This window comes from Cottoperca gobio, chromosome 21 (genome assembly GCF_900634415.1).
Source record: "Cottoperca gobio chromosome 21, fCotGob3.1, whole genome shotgun sequence".
In the NCBI taxonomy this organism is placed as follows: Eukaryota; Metazoa; Chordata; class Actinopteri; order Perciformes; family Bovichtidae; genus Cottoperca; species Cottoperca gobio.
This window is the reverse complement of record NC_041375.1, coordinates 10950425-10964164: the sequence shown is the minus strand read 5'-3', so window position 1 is coordinate 10964164 and position 13740 is coordinate 10950425. Positions and strand designations below refer to the sequence as shown.

Here is a 13740-nt window from a genome sequence, read left to right as displayed (position 1 = left end):
TGGGCCAAATCCGCCAGCTCCGACCTTCATGACCATAGGTGAGGGTAGGAACGAAGATGGACTGGTAGATTGAGAGCTTTGCCTACTGGCTCAGCTCTCTTTTCGTCACAACGGTGCGGTAAAGCAATACCGCCCCCACTGCTCCGATTCTCCAGCCGATCTCTCGCTCCATCGTCCCCTCACTCGCGAACAAGACCCCGAGGTACTTGAACTCCTTCACTTGGGGTAAGGGCTCATTCGATCCTCATCCCAACCGCTGCACACTCGGCTGCGAACCGATCCAGTGACTGCTGAAGGTCACAGACCGATGACGCCATCAGGACCACATCATCTGCAAAGAGCAGCGATGAGATCCTCAGGCCACCGAACTGCAACCCCTCTCCTCCACGACTACGCCTCGATATCCAATCCATGAAAATGGCTCTCAAAAGTGACCCCCTCACCCCATACTCCTGCAGTACCTCCCACAGTATCACCCGGGGGAACCTGTCATACGCCTTCTCCAGATCCACAAAACACATGTAGACCGGTTGGGCGTACTCCCAGGCCCCCTCCAGGATCCTTGCGAGAGTTAAGAGTTGGTCCGTTGTTCCACGACCAGGACGGAATCCACATTGTTCCTCCTCAAAGGTTGCCTGAACATGTGTAGGTTAATGTTCTGCTCTGTGCTCCACCCGCAGGGGCCTGTGTTTACAGACCAGATAGCTCCATACCAACATCTTATGTAAATCAAAAGCCGAGTTTGATTTTGAAAAACAAATCGGAAAGACAAGGGAGACTGTAAATTGCCCAGAGGCAATTTTGAAGCACTGTAATCATGGTTTGTTTTTGAACAATTGTTTTTTCAACTGTCAATGTATTTTGTTATGCTATTTGAAAATATTCAATGTCATCTTCGCCTTGGGCGACAGAATGAAGCCTCACATTGATAACTGAATGTTCCCTCAGGGCCAATGCAATAATCAACAATAGGTAAATGGGTTTACTGTTGCAGTGCAAATCCTTTGAGTCTCAAAAGTTTATGAAGGATAAGGCACAATGTATCCCTATCATGGGAACAAATATGCTAAAACTTCACTAAAGCATTGCTGAGTGAATGTGTATAAATTGCAATTCATACATCTAATCAGCAAAACAGACTCAATCTTGTATTGTGTATTTTCTTTCATTGTTACACGAGAGCAGTGGGTAATTAACACAGAGATTCAGGAGTCGATTTTTATTTTGCCAAACCAAAACAACACTGGTTAACTGCTCTATAAGTCCTTAGGCAGCACAGCTTCACAACCATCTTAATTACTGTGTCTTTACTTGGCTTGAACTAGAGAGTTGGACTAAATTGGGGATTGAGGCTGTTTACCAACACTGCTATTCAGCTGACTTACTCACTATTTTTAACTGTCCCAATTTTTCTTTCAGACTAGAAAATGCTTATGGATTCCCCAGAATCGTATTCTTGTTAGTACCCACTTAAACATCGCTTAAAAAGCTGAAACTCTTGATTAAAACCCCTACTAATTCAATTATTGTAGGTGTGTGAGCAGCTCTGCTGAGTGTGATGCACATGCCACAGACGCTGTTGAGAAACATTATTGCTTCCCCGCAATCACATTATTTTATTATTGCTTTCCATTAGAGTTATAGAGGACAGCACTGATTTTTTTGTATGGTTCTTTGTATTTGTAACAACTTGGCCTTGTTTGGAGTTAATGTTGAAATTAGATTTAATGGTTAATACATTCAAATTCAAGAAAACTTTAATGGCCTGATAAAAGTTGTTTTTCTGTTATGAATATGCACCAATAGGATCAGTATTTACCTCAAACATGTACTTTTTTCATTTACATTTATATCCAGCTGTGTTTAGGTGGAAAGAAGAATTGGTATTGAGACATCAGGAAAGGCTAGAGTGATAAGCCACCTTCTCAAAATACACATCTTGTAAGTCAGTGGCTTCGGGTCTATTGAGGCTAGTGTAAACCGAAAAACTGATATTTAGGATTTTCATGATGGTTTCACCTGTCACCTGTCTGTTGGGAGTTAGTACAAGAAAGGCATCAAAACAAGATATTTATCATTCTCTTTGTTTAGCCTATACCAAGAACATAGCACCACAATTATAAGTAATATGCCCTATCAAGGAGTCATAACAAGACTTAGAATCTAACGTCAGCTCTGTGAGGATGAAGAACAGTGGGGCTTTGAGCTATCAGCATGCCAACAGGCTGATGTTGACGGCTGAAGCTAATGGGACTGTTATTAGTTTTTGCAGGAATATGTTCATAGAAGTATTGGATAAGTAAAGATTTTGACCTGATGACAAGTCAGAGGAAGGTGAATGTCTGTACCAAATATCATGGCATTAGTTTTGGAAAGGTTTTATTTACAATCAATTCCAATTTAAAAACTTCAACATTATGGTTATGCAACAGGAACAATCAGCTGATGCGTCGTCTGGGGAATATAATGTTAGTACAAAATATATTTCATGTCAATCTATCCAGTACTTGTTGAGAGATTTCAGCCTGGACGAAAGTGGTGGACCGATCAACCGGTCTATGTTATACATCAACATCGCCATGTTGCTACCATGGCTATCAACATGCTGCAAGGTCCCCAGATGAAAACATTGTTCCTATTACAGTGTTAAGAGCATTTGGGGGGAAATGTTCCTTTAGGCCTAAGTTTGGATTCTATCCATGTGTGGGGCAGTTCTGTGTGTGCTGGCACTTCATTGTGAGCAAGACATTAGTGAAGCTATTAGCGTTATAAAGTCTCATTGTCTGTGTCAGTTGTGCTGATGGGGTTTCGTTCCAGCTCTTTGCTTGTGATGAGTACAGATGGACAGAGCTTGTTCTCTCTGGACACGGGGAATCATAGCTCACGGTTAGGCCCCCCATGCACTACAGTCACACCTCATTGAACAACATTACATCAAAGGAAACCAAATCATTGCAGGGGGTTGGAGGACCTATTCTCAACAGTTTTCCCTCCTTGATCATCATTCTCAGTTATCACCCTCTACAGGGATGAGAGATGGTTTAGGTCATCAGCAATATGTTCTATTTTGCATTTTTAGTAGTAGTATTAGTAGCATAAGCAGTTCAGTAGTAGTAGATCATGTATTCATACAGGAAATAATGACCATGGTAGCAATAAAAGAGGAAGCTTATGTACAAACTATCTCATAACTTTGGACAAAATGAAGTGAAAATAAAGAAAGCAAAAAGGCAAACATTAGCTGACATAGTATAATAGAGTGCTGTAGAGTTATAAAGGCATAAAGTAGTGTGAAAGTGCTTAGAATATGTAAGTCTGTGTACCCATTAATGAAAAAAGTGTTGCCACCAGTCTAACATTTGTACAACCTCCTTTGTGCTGATAGGAACCGCCACATTTATCCATCTTTTTTGAGCTGCAATACATCTTCCCGGTTACGTTAATAGCTTGATCCATTTCTGTAGAGTGTGCGGCCTCCTTCCAGCCACAATAGACACAGACAGACTGCTGTGGTCAATATATTCTACTCCACAACCCTCCGTCCTCAAATGTGTTTGCATGTTGCGCCGCACAAACTAGTCAGTTGACAGCTTCTCTGCATTGTTTGGTGATTGGCTGGGAGCTAAGCGGTGGTGACGGATTGTGATTTTGATGTATTTACCTCCTCTGTGCTGACAGGAAGCTGTTTCTATGTCCTGATTGACTGGGCCTCATCACAGCAGCCGCTCTTGCTTTGTTTAACCCGGTCAGGTTGGGGAGGGTTTGCTTACTCACTCGATGAGACGTCCATGAAGATGAGAAGAAGACCTTCCCTAATCTTGGCTGACATTGGACGCTTGGCAGCACAGCAGTGCACTGCAAATGTGTGGATATGTATATTTTCTTCCTCTGAGATAGAGTTTGTAGTACAGACATGTTAAACATTAAATGGCTAAACATCATCACTAAATATAGTATAGTTGAATGAATAGTTAATATCTGTAAAATACAACAATAAATCAGGAGATAAGCAGCATTGTTCTCTAAAGGTTTTTGTAGTTTTCAGATGTCAATATCATTATACTTGATGTGGCTGACTTCAAAGTAAGTGTGATAAAATCAGTGTCCCAAAGCATGGAATCAGTGCATTATGACTTTAAGTGGGGGATTCATCAGATGACATGATTTGACTTGGACACTTCACAATGAATTAGTGATTGACTTTAGACTTGAGTAATATTGTTTATTTGTATGCAGGACTTCCATGAATAAAAAAATTGCTCATATCGCAATAAATCACTGTACTCTCAATGGAATTAATGTAGTTTATTTTCCATTTTTCACTGTCTATTGGGCAGCACCAGCATGTGTATCCACGTGCCATCATCACCACAGTCTGTCTATACTACTGTTCTGATTTACTGATGAAGGTTTAGTATATCTTCCATTTAACTGCTGGCGGAGGCAAGAAGACAACATCCACAAAGTGTCTTTTTCTAATGCATAAACCTTTTTTAGTTTCATTATTCAAAGGGATCCCAAGCAAGTACAATTTGCATTCACTGTTATTTTTCACTGTTATCTTTTACAACCCTGGAGACATTTTACACTAACATGTACTAACAGAATGTTCTCTCAGATGGGTTTCGTCGGCTCAAAATGATATCGCAGGTCTATTTTATCATTTAAAGGTCCTTGCGGAAATTTTTGGGAAGCCCTGTACTTGAACCAATGAGACAGCACACACACGCACACACGCCACTGTCTTGTCAGCTAACCCCCTCTAGTGCCGAGCATACTGCACAGATGCGCACAGTCTTCCACTGTAGCTGCCGCTTCCGCTGCTCCTCCGCTGCATCCCGATCGTTTTTCTGTTCATCTCGCTGCTGCAGCGCACCGGGCTGGAGACAGGGAGCTTATAGTCCGCGGCATATTGTTGTGCCAACCGGATTTCTAAAGTCTGTCACGACTCTGTGCGCTACGGAGACGCGCTAGATTGACAAGGACATTTTAGTGTATCTTTGAAACAGTGCAATATCAGCGACTGAAGTCCATGGGACATCTGCAAAGTTGTTAAGAGCTAGGTGTTTCTCACCTGATTTCACTTTAGATATTTTTGCCACTTTATCTCAAATCTCTCCGTTCCGCGCCATCGCTGGCGCTGCCTCCAGTTAAGGGATGGATTTCCTTTTGTTCCGTGACCCGGCAGTTCTCTCCGACCGGGACCGAATGTAAGGAACAGTGGATCGGTGCTCGTGGAGGATCCAACCGCGCTTTTCGCAGACGACGTTACCTCTCGGCTAGAAGTACCTCTTATAAAGCCGGTGATAAATGTTGCAGCAGACATGAGTTTTGGAAACAGATTTTTCCTCATTTCACTCTTTCTTGGAATTGTCCTCACTCGCTTCGGCCACTGCAACCAAGGTGAGTTTAATGATCCACTCCTCCTACTACTTGTTTAACCTTTAAAATTACCATTTATTTTACTCATGCAATGTTTTCCATGTATGTAAAGTAACAGACTCCAAAAAAGTAAGTAGTTAAACCATTAAACATCCCTGCATAAATGTATCACTGAAAATCATCCATTAATAATCTCAAATTAAGCGTTCTGTTTGCACATACATGCACCATAACAAAATCCAGATTTAAAGTTTATTTCCCATTAGAGCGTTCAATGGGTAGCTCACTTTTGATCCAAAAACTGAATCAGATAATAAAATGAAATACAGTTTTTATGGAAATCAGTTGCTGAAGTGACAACCCTGAGGCTGCTTTAATTGCACATTCTACATCACACAAACACACACACACACACACACACAGAGACAGAGAGACAGACAGTAGAGCAGCCACCTATTTAATCATTAAGTGAGTGACAGAGTGATAAGGTGTGTGCGCTGCTTGAGTGTGTAAGTGCAGACGTGTATGTTTTGTACCAAGGGTGTTTTAGAAATACAGTAAAAGGTTCTGAGCTGCCAAAGATGCATTTATTCGACGAGATTGTGTGCATGCTTCTTGAGTGTGCACTATATGTTGCTCTTAAGAGCAAATTACCATACATGTCTGTATCTGGTGTGGGTACAGTGTAAAAGTGTGTTTGTGTGTGTGTGTGTGTGTGTGTGTGTGTGTGTGTGTGTGTGTGTGTGTGTGTGTGTGTGTGTGTCATTCGGGTTAGGGTTACACAGGGCATCGCTTCTGCATAGACACTTCTTTTGTATATGCATGCAGTCCACCTGTCTTTTTATATGATGCATTAGTATGCGTGTGTGTGACTATGGTCACACACTTCGTTGTGTGTGAGTGTTCCTCCGTGTCCCTCCATGTGCACACACACGTAGCTGCAGCATCGGTGAGATTTAAAATTGATTGTGCGGAACACACGGGGATCTGCCCCCCAGGTTATATTTTATTGTTCTCTCAGTTCAATAAAAACGATGCTACTCCCGGTTCTCATACACAGCTGCTACATAACAGCCCCACTCTGTGTTTTTCTCCGCTACAGATTGAATGATTGAACTGATTGTCTGCTTTCTAGTGTACTTTAGTCTTTCATATTGACTGGTCTGGGACCTCAGCGGCACAATTGCAGTCATTGTCTACCCCAGAGGGGTTCAGCTTTGAATGGAAAAATCTGATAGTAACTCAGTTGACAGAGATAATTGTCTCGTTAGGCATAAATGTTTCTCACCTTGCCACACAACGGTTGTTTTTCAATGTGTTGCTTTTGACTTTGACAATATAATTTCATGATCCTGCTGTGTACGGTGGCTTGTTAAGGACAATTCAATTTCAAGGTTTGCATGGTTATTGAGGAGAATAAAAAGTGCAATGGAAAGAATGCATGTGTGTGTCTCAACCTTTGCGCCCAATTGACATCGAGATTCAGCCACCTGATGACCATGAAAATACTTTTTTTTTTTAACATATTTTTTTTTCTGCTCAGCTACAGTGTACACTGAAGGAAGGCTGGGGACACAACTCTGAGGCGTTTTAGTGTAGTTTGATGCGCTTGAACACAAACAAACAGAAGTCAAAAGATAGGGGATTTCACAGACAAAATTGGTCAAGATGTCAGCTGTTAGGAGAACAATAAAAAACAATCACCTTTTGCTTCTCGCCTGTGTGCCTTCTCTCACAGCAACACATCAGATAATCCCTCACGTCAACCCAACTGGGATTGCAGACAGTTATTGACAGAGATCTACTCACTCACTGCGCAGTTTGAACAAGCTTGTTTTTCCCATCAATAGATATCCTTTCATCTTTACTTTTATTTGTTTTTTTCCCCCTTTCCTCCCATGTGAAGTCGGCAGCAGCTACATTTATTATAATGAACACAAATCTCATTTACTTACATGATTTCTTGAGCCGTAGTTGTAATGCAGAAGATTGCTCATACCTAGTAAATCAGGAGGTGATGTCTCATTTCCACTCTTCCACACTTCTGACATTGTTCAAATAGTTTTTTCCCTGACTGAGAGATTCAGGCATGAACAGTCAAGAAAGTAACACATCCTTGGGAAATGGAGGAGTCAGACCAAAGGACCACTTGAGGATGTCTTTGTTTGTTTTTGTTGGTTCAATGCATCTCAATGAGACACTGCTGGATCTTTGAAAGTTTGAAGCCAGTCAGCAACACAAGGAATCTGTCAGTCGGACTGTTTACGGTTGCAGATTGCGAGACTCGAAAGGATCTAGCTATGAATTCATCATCAAAAATAATGCAGCTTTTTGCATTGACTTATGTGGATGATCGATTCAAGCTTTTGCTCTCACTGGCACGTCCAAGATCACCATCATTGCTGTAGATGAAGGAGATATTCACCAGCAGTGTGCTGTCAAAGAAAATCAATCAGTCAATCCAGTTCAGCTGTAAAAATGTTAACTCTGCACCTTTGACTTGCAAGCCACAATGTGTGTTTGCGTGTTGCGACCATGTGTGGATGTGAATTCTTATTACACAGGAGCAAGGACATACTATCAATTCACTATCAGTTTCCGTATGCATGCATTGGGTTTCTTTTCTGAAAACACTTCTTAAAAAACAAACAGTTCGACATTATTTATAACACTGGAGATTCTTCAGATTTGTACACAGTTGTGCATGTACTGTTCAGCTATGTTAGGGCTGTAAAGTTTTATCTACATGATAGTTATCTCAGTTTCTACCTTACGTTAAGTAGAGTACATGCTGTTACATGTAATAAAAGGTCTTTCCATGAAGGCCCCCTACCTAGAGAGATTGTGATGACTCCAGGCTGGCGACCGTTAATTGTGTCAGTACACGGCTTCCTCAGAGGCACTCTTGTATTAAGGTAATGATTGTTGAGTTGTACTGAATGTGAGCTTTATGGCCACCTAGTGAGAAAGATCGGCTTCATACGTTACACTTGAGGAAAATAATTCCTATCAAAGTGATGAATAGTCAGGCAAATATGCTTTTATGAGTGCTGTTTAATGTCATTTTTATGAATTAGCTTTGATATTAGATGTTATAGATGCTTACTTACATATGCAGTATATTTTAGGAAAGATATACCATACGTTTAGCATTCCACCTGGAGTTAAGGGCCCTACACTCCCAGAGTACAACCGCAGGTGTTTTCACTTGTTTTCCTAATTAGACCTGCTCTGGCTGTGAGGATGTGCACCTTTTAGCTTGCTTACATCTGTGAGGGTGGAGACTTTACCCCTTCACTATTATTATATATTTCTTACTTTATACCTTAATCATCTGAGGATATGCACCAAATTCACTTTACCACCGGAAAATGTCCCCATCAGTCAGACTGGCAAAAGGGCAAAAGGAATCATAAAGGCCAGGAATCATTACCGTCGTGTGGCTCTTGCCACGTCAGTTTTAGCTGCTCTGTTTCAACATTGTTCAGGCACGTTATTCTATCAGGAAATGCAGTGACTGAAACCATCCAGCAGTGAGTAAGAAAACATATAAATACTTATTTGTTAAGTAGAGGACAAGTGGGCTAGCCGCTTATGCTAACAACATTAGCATGTTGTACACATGGTGATAACTTGACTAGCAAACGACAATTATTTTGTCTGTGAACCTTGTTAGTTATAATGGAGTCAAATGTCTTTATCTTTTAACTAAACTGCAATTTATGAGTATAAAAATGGCAACCGCAAATCTATGTTTCGCTGCTTGGATTCCAGTTGTGTCTGCAAATTGCAGCGATCCATTTGTTTCTCTTTTCTTGAGTTTTCAACAGTCTGAAAAAAAGATAGCTCTGAATTCTTGTTGAATCTATTTGTATGGCACTATGGCTCATTTAAGACGTGTTTTTTGTGCTATGTAAAGCTGCAACTCGGTGCATCATCACAGCCCAAATAAGTGAAAACACCTGTGTAGATATTCAGGGCCTTTAAGTAACCAAATGAAACACCCAATGACATTTAGACACTGGGAAAATATCACAAGAAAAAAATACAAAAAGAAACTTTCATCAAGGCAGTGAGTTGCCCACTGTTGTGTATTTACTGCACTTGTGGAAATATTACTATGCTGTATAGTAGGAAATCACATTACAAACTTATGGCATTGGTCAGTAATGTTACAGGAATATTGTGATCAATTTACAAAGTTATCTTTTTAGTAAATGAGATATATGCAAAAAATAAATATTTCTATGTTGTACGCAAATCTTGAAAAAAGAATGTACTTGCTGAAGTAATACACTGCGTGAATATACTCCTAATTAGTGATTTCACTGCAGGTGTTTTGCTTGTTTTTGCTGATTGTTCAGACATTACTGATTGGTGTGGCCAGAACTGCAACATGCTTATACTCGACATTGTATCAGCAGTATTTGATCCGGTGTTGAATGAGTGATTCAAATATTATTGGCATGAATTCCTTTTACTAATCTCTCATTTAAAAACACTTACAGCCTATAGCAGATCTAATCTACCACATTCAAAGATTTGCTTTGCAGCCATTCATTATGATGTTTGTTGTTTGATCTTTGTTGTTGTGGAGAGTGTGTGAAATATCTGGCCATGCCTGTCAGATTGCCTCTGCTATGGATAGTCTTCCATTTCACAGCATATCATCCCCTCTGTTGAGAGCCCAGCACTGTGTTTACACCAATGAATGACAGTGTGCATTCCTAACTGAAATACTCAACCAAATCAATTTTCACAAGTCTCTGTTCATTAAATGCTGTTGTTTGTCTTTTAACAATACTTGCTGTTTACCGGAATGGATATGTAGGGAGCTTGCAAATTAAAAGGTTTTGTTCCGAATTAAGGCTTGCTTTGCTTTTTGAATCCAAATAGAACAAATATATATTTCTACATACAAAAAAAAAGCCATTCATCTTTCACCACAACAAATATAGTTTATATAGGTAGTTTACCATTTACAATGTGTGCTTCCTTTGTTGTGTGACGTCACACAACTAGCCTACTTTTCATGAAGTTGGGGTAGATTTAAGTTAACAAGAAGGAATTTTGACTTTGATTAGCATTACATTGTAATTTTTCTAGTACAATGGAAATGTTCAAGTTCCAAGTTGTCTGAAATGCAGCAATAATTCATGACACTTTTTATGTTTCAACAAATCAGACAGTTGTTTGAATAAAGACAATTCTATGTAGACCCATTAACCCAACCCCCCAAAAAAGCGCCCAGTTTGTAGGTTCAGTTGAACGAGGCAAAGTACACACCTGTAGACAGCCGGTGTCACTGTTGTCTGAAAACTCAAACTGTTCCCAATTCTAATTTACATGAAGTAACACTGAATGAGACTGCCTTTGGGTCTTTTGTTAGTGCTGTAGTTATTTTGAGGTGTTTATGTGGCCTGCTGTAGGCCAGACAGGAGATGTCATCATTCTACTGGAGCTCCATATATTTATGAGTGTGCCCGCTCATGTTCTATTTATATCTAACCAGTGGAAGTCCCAAAGGACCCTCAGCTCCAGGCAGGGTCTGTGGGTCCCTCGCTGAAAGATAACTCTCGAGAGCGAAAACTCTCTAGAGAGAGAGAGAGAGAGAGAGAATGGATTGTTTTGTACATGCAGGCAATTTCAGTGCACACTGCTCACTAAACATTTACCTGAAAAAAAAATCCCAAAAATTACGTTCTCTTCCGAATTACGTTTGTTAACTTACATTGTTTTTTTTTTATTATTTTAGACAAAACCATGATCTCTTACTAAACCTTACCAATTTTTTTTTTTGCATTTTTGTTGTGTTTTATTATTATTTCATTACGATGTTAACCATGTGTTTAAAACTGCCACCGTAATCTGGGAGAAAATAAATTTCCCTCAAACCGTAATTGAGAACGCAGTTTCGTTGTATGGGAACGCAATTTTGTAGGAGACAGGGTTCCAGGTGAATACAAATACACACACAGACATACACACTACTGTTGTTATCTGGAAACCCAGTAACTACATATTGTCATTAAAAAAGCTTGTATTTGTAATGTGTTTTTAAATGACAAAAGAGTTGTCAGGTCATACCTGGAACTCCTGTCAGTTCAAAGTAGTATCAGCACACCAGAGGTGTTTCATTCCAAAGCATGTTTCATGTTTTGTTCAAATAAAGCACCCCTATACTGTCAATATACAGTATTGTTCGGTGTACAAGTTTTGCAACGGCTGTTTGAAATAAACACCTCATATAACTTGTCCGTCAAGACTATTTTTCTTAGCTCTTGTAAAGTTCGAAACACAAGGTTTTGACCCAACAGGGCGATGTTCTGCTGGATAATTTCCACACTGCCTCCTAATGTATATCAGCTGTTCTATATTTATGGCAAAGCGAAGTGTGAAACTGCTCACTGCAGTGAGCGACACAGCCAATTCTCAGTAATTAGGTTGTCCTCCAGGGACTGTGTTGCTTACCTGCCCACAATAGTCTAATGGTGTCCATTAACACCATGGCATTGCCAGCAAGTCCTTAGGCCTGGCACAGGTACTGACAAGGCACAGAGCCGGCATTAGTGGGCAGAAACAGTCACTGGAACGGATCCAACATGGAGGAAATAATAAATTAAGCTAGCACAGTAGAAGGGACAACATTGGAAGAGGAGTATGAAAGGATCAGCATGAAGCCTTCCCTTGCTGTGCTGGACAGGATGGTCCATCAATAGAAAAATCTGCTACATCTTCATATAGATCGATGTCCATTTTCTCCAATTAAGCTCAAATTGATAAAATAGGATTCATTAAATACTTTGCTTGTTTAAAGTCTTTAGTAAGAAGTATCATCCGGTGTACGTGATTTGGTTTACTCAATGTTTTCAATTCGTATGGAATAAACAGAAGAAGGTACCTACTGAAACTTTCTCAACAAAAAATAAGCTGTTAAATGTTTAATGTTGGTCATACTGATAGGGTTTGTGAAGCACAGAAAGTTCACAGCAATTTCAGGGTTCACAAGTAATTGAATGATTCAGGGTCCCTTCTATGACATTTTTGTGTCTCACCATTATTGTCTAAATCAGGGGTGGTGAACCTCCGGCCTCCGGGCCGTATTTGATCATTTGATCCGGCCCTCGACGGTAATTTGTAAAACGCACACAAAAGAAATCCACTAGCAAAAAACTAGACGGCAATATTTTAAACGGCCGACTGACTGTTTTTCCTGGCCAAGGTCAGGGTCCCTGAACACAACACGAGTGGAACGTGTCATCATGTGGTCACGTCATGTCAAAAGACTTCACTTTTAAACAAGACTGTCGTTGACATTAGTGAACGCAGCATGGCGAGTGTAAAACAGAAAAAGCTGGATGTGGAATGTCGCACTTCCCAGGAGACATGGACGCTCTCTCCAGAGCGGAACATACAAACATGGAGAGATAGAGAGGTAGACCACCACACCAAGAACAGACTGTTCCATCACTGCTGTGCAATTATCACTGCCATTTACAATACTCACTTTATTTTCTATCAACCACTTGGTACTTATATTATTTTTTATTCTATTTAATTATTGTTTACTGCCTTTTTACTTCATATGTTCTTTTGCTGTGACAAGATACATTTCCCCGTTAAAGGATTTCTGATAAAACAGAAAGATACATGGATAAAAAAGTTGCTTTTTTGCACAGCATAAAAGAAAGGTGAAATGAATGGGCTGCGTCTTAAAAAAAATTGCAGAGGTTATGAGTTCAATAATTAGTATGGCCCTCGAAGGATGTTGTAAAAAAAAATGGCCCTTGATAGGAAAAAGGTCCCCCACCCCTAGTCTAAATGTTGTTTCATAAGTCAACCTCAACCTAATAACATTTTGGGGGAAATGCATTCAGAAAACAGATACATTTATTATTATTACATCTACATTATTATTACATCTACATCTACATCTACTAATATCATAATATAATAACATTCATCAAAAATCTTAATAATAATATTGGTTTTGATCAAAATGCATATTGTTCAAGCCTTAGATACAACTAGTGAACCGTCAACTACTGTATGAACTTCTCGCACTCTCTCTTGCTGTACAGTTTGTCTCTTTCTCTGTGTTCTCCCTTTTGCTCAAGGAATTAGATCCCCAGCTGTCAGTCATGCAGAGTTTATGGATTCTTACAGATGACATTTCTATAATGCCGCCTTAAAATTTTAGGGAAAACACATTTCTCTCTCCTTAAAAATCTAATTTATAACCCAGGTTTCAGGAAGCACAGCCATTATGTATTAGAATATATTCTCTGGCATACTGAAGTTCCCACTCCATTAACATGACCTCAGCAGCTCATTGCTTTTACCTCTCCTTGCATATGT

General features: G+C 39.9%; 1 protein-coding gene across 1 annotated transcript in view; it reads left to right on the top strand.

Moving 5' to 3' along the window:
* The first annotated feature begins 4901 nt into the window (after positions 1 to 4901).
* The window catches only part of epha6 (eph receptor A6), a 159915-nt gene continuing 151076 nt past the window's right edge, over positions 4902 to 13740 (top strand). The window contains exon 1 of the mRNA XM_029458658.1: positions 4902 to 5403. Within this exon, the coding sequence (XP_029314518.1) occupies positions 5325 to 5403 (79 nt within the window). The 5' untranslated portion in view covers positions 4902 to 5324. The remainder of the gene's footprint in view (positions 5404 to 13740) is intronic.